The sequence below is a fragment of the Micropterus dolomieu genome, linkage group LG04 (assembly GCF_021292245.1).
Source record: "Micropterus dolomieu isolate WLL.071019.BEF.003 ecotype Adirondacks linkage group LG04, ASM2129224v1, whole genome shotgun sequence".
In the NCBI taxonomy this organism is placed as follows: Eukaryota; Metazoa; Chordata; class Actinopteri; order Centrarchiformes; family Centrarchidae; genus Micropterus; species Micropterus dolomieu.
Genome location: NC_060153.1, coordinates 6,088,195 through 6,095,453, shown reverse-complemented (window position 1 = coordinate 6,095,453; position 7,259 = coordinate 6,088,195). Strand labels below are relative to the sequence as shown.

The window sequence follows — 7,259 nt, the reverse complement described above, 5'->3', positions numbered from 1 at the left end:
CATTCTCCTCTGACCTCTAGCATCAACAAGGCATTTTCGCCCACAGGACTGCCGCATACTGGATGTTTTTCCCTTTTCACACCATTCTTTGTAAACCCTAGAAATGGTTGTGCGTGAAAATCCCAGTAACTGAGCAGATTGTGAAATACTCAGACCGGCCCGTCTGGCACCAACAACCATGCCACACTCAAAATTGCTTAAATCACCTTTCTTTCCCATTCTGACATTCAGTTTGGAGTTCAGGAGATTGTCTTGACCAGGACCACACCCCTAAATGCATTGAAGCAACTGCCATGTGATTGGTTGATTAGATAATTGCATTAATGAGAAATTGAACAGGTGTTCCTAATAATCCTTTAGGTGAGTGTATATGTTTTATATTAACAATGGACGACAGACACGCGATTCTGGAGAAATCCAATAACAATCCAATGACAAATACCATGATGCAGAGCGAACAACGACACAGCAAGTAATGTAACTGACGTTAGCTAAGTTGTGGACTAGCAACAGCTGCTGCTGCAAAGCTAACATGCAGAGTGGACGAGATGGTTTCCTAGAGCCAGCACACCAGCTCCAGACAACTCCTGCTACTATAGCTAACATCACAAACACTGAATATCTTGGCAAACGGAACAGTAAGCTGACTGTTTGTGGGCAAGTAATTAACATTACCGTACACATGCAAATCATGGCTAGAAAAGTGTTGTGTGGCTCTGTCCAGTTTGTTTCCTGTTTACAAAGCCATAGCTGTGTACAAACAAGATTTTTTTTTCATCACACACACGCTGTGTGAGGAGATATTGTATTTTGCATTAGAATCGTATAGCCCCCTTTAAGTGACTAGCTGGTGACCATAGTGGAGCATTTAGCAGGAGTTGGTGGAGACCAAAACAGAGCTTAAAAAGTGAATATTGGACTTCATCAAGTGGCCAGAAACACAACTCCAAATTAATAATAATGTGGTTCCATGTCTGCTGAATGTGTAACTTGGCAACTATTTGCCATATTAACTTAAAAGGTGGTACTATATCAGTGTTAAGTTTGTTTTTGCTGAACCAAAGTTGCCAAAACATCAGCTATGCAGGTTTAATTAGAATTGCTGCTCCGTAAAGTTTTCGAGCTTCTGCATCTGCACTGTAGTTTACAGCACTTTGTGTAGCACTGAGTTTGACAATGAATTCTGCTTCATTGCTTCACCTGCAAAACTAGACTGCTTGACTGCACAAAACAGGGAGCAGGCCACAGACGACCCACGGCAGACACCACTAATGTCAGCAGAGTAGAGATTTCTGGCACAACGTCACCTAGTTCCAAGGTGTATGGAGAAGGGAAAAGTCTGAAGTGATCAAAACTACAGCAAGCTTTGACCTCTCCAGAGTTTTTCCAACTTTGTTGTTTTTCTGCAGTGGGAGTCAGTGGAACAAGTGAAACACTATCTATATGGAAAAGTGACTTGAGTTATCTGTCTCTGAGGTATCTGCCGTCCTCTTAATACAAGTGAGGTAAACGCAGTTTCATTTGTGGTGCTCAAAGCATTGAAAAATGACATTTGGAAAACTCAACAGTGATCCCAGAAACAGTGCCATATTCATTCTGGATAATTCAGGGACCTATGTTTCAAATGTCTTCACAGAAACTACTAACTTCTAACAAAGAAATAGTCCCTATAAAACATCTGGACAACAAGGTCAACACCCACTCATATATCTCACTCAGCGATCTCTCACTCTCTCTGTCCCTCTGCCTTTACTTTTCCAGACCTTCAATGAGTTTGAGATCGAGCAGCATCAGGAGTGCGCATATGACCATCTGGAGGCCTTTGACGGGGACAGTGACACGGCAGCCATCTTGGGTCGATTGTGTGGCAGTAAGATCCCGGAGCAGCTGGTCTCAACCGGCAACAAGATGTACCTCCGCTTCATTTCTGACGCCTCAGTACAAAGGAAGGGCTTCCAAGCTACACACTCCACAGGTGTGTGTCTGTGTGGAAGTACATTTAAGTGTGTAAATGTTAGCAATAATATCTCACTTTATGTGTGTATGTGCAACACTAAGTGTGAGTTTTTGTGTCTGCAAAGAGCATCACTCACAGTCACCAGCTTGGATCTTAAGTTTGAATAGTTTTTTAAGGCAGATATTTCCCTCTAGTGGTTCACAACAGCACATACATGATATATATCATTCATGAAATCTGACTTATAGTTTGTTCACTATAAAAACAACAACTACTAAATCTATCAAACGCCTAATTTTTCAGATTAAAAAATTCTCTCTTCTCTTTCCTAATCCTGCGTCTCTGCAGAGTGTGGAGGTCGTCTGAAAGCAGAAGCCCGTCAGAAGAACCTCTACTCCCACTCTCAGTTTGGAGACAATAATTACCCGGGTCACACTGACTGCGAGTGGCTGCTGACGGCCGAACAGGGCTACGGCATCGAGCTGAGCTTCATTACTTTCGAGGTAGAGGAGGAGGCTGACTGTGGTTATGACTACATCGAGCTGTACAACGGGTACGACGCCAACTCACATCGACTCGGTCGCTTCTGCGGTTCAGGGGTAAGGTTTCGTTGTCATCAAATCCCATGAAAAGACAAAAACCAACAGTGAAATTATTTCACTAATAAGTATTATTTGTGTAACCAACACGGAAATATCTTATACTTATAGACCAATAGAGCTCCGCTGTTGTTCCAAAAACTATTACACATCACTGAGCCACACGTTTGCACATATTCCTTCATTACAATGATCATTGGCACTGTCGCGTTGATCCCACATACACCATCCTGCTGCTGCAAATACTCACTAGAACACCAAATGTGTATTAATCTGCAGATGAATTTAGTTCCCAACAAATGCACTATTTAGTCCTGTTTTATAAAAACTACAGTACCCAGCTGTTTTAGGAAATTACTTATATGAATGAATGCTGTACACTTTTAGGTTTTATATTTTTCCTACCATCCCAGGCAGCCATTAATTTCAATTTGGTATGAACATGTTATTAACAGAACTTGCTTTGCCTGGGTTGTGTAACCCATCACAGTTCACAAATACAGAAATTACCTCGTTTAATCATAACTTTCTTGTTTTGTTAAAGCACAGTTCCTCTACTTCTGCTTCTGTCCATATTAAGCACCGATGCCTTAAGAGGCTTTGCAGAATTTTTTAAAGGGTTTTATAGAAAAACATATTTATATTTTTCAAACTGAAAATCTTTACTGGTATCTGTGCTGAAATTTAGTTTTATGAAAGTATTTTGTTGACACCAGTATCAAAAAACTTCTAAAGTGTTAATGCAGTTTAAGTTTCGATAAATAAGAAAAGTCTACCTTGCATTACTTGGTAACAATAAAACTTTAACAAAATGTTTAATGAAATGATTACTAGTGATGGAGGAAGTATTCAGATCTTTTACTTAAGTAAAAGTAGCAGTACCGAACTGTAAAAACTACTCCAATACAAGTAAAAGTATTGCACTGAAAATGTTACTTAAGTAAAAAAACACACAAGCATTATTAGTATTAAAAATAAAAGCACTCAATGCCGAAAAAAGGGCCCCTGTGAGTGATACTCAATAAAGTACAAGTACTTCAAATATATACTTATGTACAGTACTTGAATAAATGTACATAGTTACTATCCACCAGTGAGTATGACGCAGCTCAAGCCAGATTCAAGTTTCAGTTACAGAATGAATGAAAACTTATAAAAAATACACACTATGATGTAAAGAATATTTGAGTTGTAGTTAATGGACTAAATTATGCAAAAAACTAAATGTCTGAGATACTGCTTCACGTGTGTCTCTATCTTCCCCTCCTTAGCCCAGGGAGGGGATTTACTCACCCGGAGGCGCAATGCTGATCCGTTTCCATAGCGACGATACAATCAGCAAGAAGGGCTTCCACATCCGCTACACGAGCACCAAGTTCCAGGAGAGCCTTCACACCAGGAAATGACCTCACACACGCCTGTGACCTCTGACCTCTGTGCAGCCCCTGCCACTGTTACCCTGACCTTTGAAAAGTACAGCCTGTCCCTTCTTCTCGGACCCACTGCCACGTGAGGAAGATGATACTTAGGTGAACACTTGTCTCCCTGTGTGGCTCCACATGGGTCATCGCACTTTGAGATGAGACGGGAAAAACAACGAGATATCAGTTCAAAGTTTGTGGCGAAATACGCTGACTATCAAGTGAGCCGTTTTTGTGAAGGAGATGGTTTTCATTACTGGACACCAAGACACCCTCACTGTGGACAGAGGGATGTTGAAGATCAAAAATCAGTTTACTGTGATACTCACAAATGCAAACAAACACACACACACAAACACACTAGATTCATATTCATAATTCTAATTCTATGGATGCTTCAGGAATAAGGAACTTGTACCTAAAAGAAAAAAGCATTCAACAAGGGAGTTTTGAGTCTTTTCTGACTTCTTGATCCTTGAACTGTGCGACTTACTGTGATCAGACGGCTGCTTATACCCACAGTAACTGAGAGGAAACTCTAAATAGACATTTCTATTGCCTTTGATGCCTGGGAACTGGTCTCTTCAACCCAGCTCAGAACGGCTGCAGATGCTTTTATTTCACGTCTTATTGTAAAACCCATTGTGTTTACTGTATGTGTGTCTGTGTGTACAGAGAACAGATAAAAAAAACAAGGCTGAAGTCCGTCATTTGCCCTTTTTGCTTAAAGCTTATGCAGACAACCATTGTGGAATGGAGGGAAAAAATGAAAATGGTGAATTTCCAAATGATCTGTGATGTTATTGTTAAGCCTTGCATTATGTTGTGTGTGCTGTTTTTGAGTTTGCACCATCTTGTAACAAATACCAACTCACTCTCCCAAAAAATCATGAGATTTTTTTTTTTCAGTGGATACCAGAAGGGAATATTTTCACAGCTGTCTCTCGGAGTGAAACGATTCTGATTGAATGAGAGATTCCCATGGTGCTAAAAATAAAAATACACTGAATGACAGATGACTGTGGATGGAAGTAAAGGTTGTCAATAGGAGACACAGTCAGCGTGCAAACAGCACTCTGCATCAACAGCACTAGTCCTGTGGAACTACAATATTGCCTTAGAACCAAAATGTATGCTATCGGAGGTCGCTCCTATGCTCTTGCACAGGTGTCTTGTGTTAGCGGAGTGTTTTCAAGGTTTTCTGGCAACGGATTTCATTTGTTTGGAGATGTTGAATGGTTTTATTGTTAAAAAAAATCTAAACATGGGAAATGTAAATGTGTGTGAGATAGAGTCAATTGTGCATGTGTGTTTGTGTGTCATTTTTGTAGCTGCTCTCAGAGATACATACACACATTCGTACACATCCACAAATACACACCTCATTTGTGTGCATTCTCCCAAACATATCTGAACACACACTTCCCCTCTGTATATTTGGAACGTGGAGAGCAAAGTGCTGTAAAGTTGAAGGAATATCAAGGTGCACACAGGTTGCATCATTTCTGTGTTAAATGCAAACGTGTACGTGTGTGTTATAGAAGATTTATAGAGAAATAATGTGTGTGTGTGTGTGTGTGTGTGTGTGTGTGTGTGTGTGTGTGTGTGTGTCTGTAAAGTGTATGTTTTTAAGTTGAATCATTGTTTGCTGTACGTGCCAAGCTCCAGGTGACCCTGATCCACTGTAGTCTTTGTTTTATCATTCCACCTGTGTGTGTGTAGTTCAGAGACACTGACATGACATCCTCTGCATTAGTCATTAAAATACACACAGGTAAAAACTACACGCATCTGTGTTTTATGGATTATTGTGATTTTTTGTGAATTAATTCATGTTTGAGCTGTTTAGACAAGACAACAAGTACTGTGCCGAGTGCCAAATATTGATCCATAAATCAAATCCTGGCATATAATTATATTCAAGTGTTTTCTTTTGCATGATACTTATATTATGAAAGCACATTTGGTGGTATATAATGGCTCACATTATTTGCAAACAAAATTTGCTGTAATTTATTCCATAGTTACCAATGTCACAAGCCATGGCAAAGGTGTAGTAATAGAAGCCACTGCAAAAAAATCTTAAAGCCTGTTTGAGTGTATTTGTTAGACTAATTGTTTCTCTCACTATAAAGCATCTTTATCTATTATTCTACTTCTACACCCATGTTATGTGTTCTTCTATGGAGTCTGGCGTGTGCGACTAGTAAGTGTTAAATTATAATCAATTTATAAATTAAAAATCCATTTGCTTTCTTTCCGAGAGTTAGATGAGAAAATTAATATCAGTCTAATGTCATTTCATATGAAGCTGCTGCCGGCAGCTGGATAGCTTAGCTTAGCATAAAGACTGTAAACAGGGAAACGGTTAGCCTGGCTTCAACCAACAGTAAGATCCGCCTACTAACACCTCTAAAGTGAAGTGAAAAGTAAAGTTTTTACTTACTTAAAGAAACATAGTGTTGATTGGTGAGTTTTAGGGTTGCTGGTAGATTATTTAGTGACTTTGAAGTTTTAGTTTCTGCTATTCCATTTGTCTTCCTATCATACTCCATCTCACAATTCAGCGTTCAGCTTAACATTATTCTGCAACTGTAATTTGAAGACATGTAAGCAAATGCCAGCTGAAAATTAAATGTCTAACACAAAGAGCAAGAACAGGAGCTCTGATTGCTCCACCGAAGACATCTGACCCCAAGCACAACTCCTGCCACATGCCAAAGCACATTTAATTCATACATTTGTAATAGCTTTTTTTAAATGTATCATATTTATATAGGGTTTGAATAGGGATAGAGATAGCGTTAAAGATTATAATTAAACACTGAAAATGTTTAGAATGACAATGGTGGCACCTTCCAGTCTCCATATAAAATTCCATACTGTAGGCATTATGATACACCAAGTGAGGTACTAGAGTGAGTCAAGAATTATAATTATGAGTGAAATAAGAGAAACATTTCAATATGCATCAAGGCTTTAATCATTTTACGCTAGTAAAAACAGTAATCTTGCTTTACAGACATTTTACTTTTGACCCATTTTTTAACGCCACAGCTTGGTGGTATCTTGAGGATAAGCCACTTACCTTTATAAGATCAGTTGATGAGCTTCAGCTGTCACACGTTTGGTGAAACAAACCTCCAGCTGTTTGCTGCCACTGTTATACAACCAGTTAATCACCAGAGGGCGCTCAGTAATAAGCTTTTCTTAAAGGTCAGTGCTCTGAAATGAATCTTTAACCATTTCCCAAAAGTCATTTTTTTAAAGTGCTTTTACTTA

At 39.2% G+C, this 7,259-nt stretch overlaps 1 protein-coding gene across 1 annotated transcript in view; it reads left to right on the top strand.

The window, feature by feature from the left end:
- tll1 (tolloid-like 1) overlaps positions 1-5,761 on the top strand; it is a 49,405-nt gene extending 43,644 nt beyond the window's left edge. The window contains exons 19-21 of the mRNA XM_046047945.1: positions 1,762-1,975; positions 2,306-2,556; positions 3,828-5,761. Of these exons, the coding sequence (XP_045903901.1) occupies positions 1,762-1,975; positions 2,306-2,556; positions 3,828-3,962 (600 nt within the window). The 3' untranslated portion in view covers positions 3,963-5,761. The remainder of the gene's footprint in view (positions 1-1,761; positions 1,976-2,305; positions 2,557-3,827) is intronic.
- Positions 5,762-7,259: the final 1,498 nt, after the last annotated feature.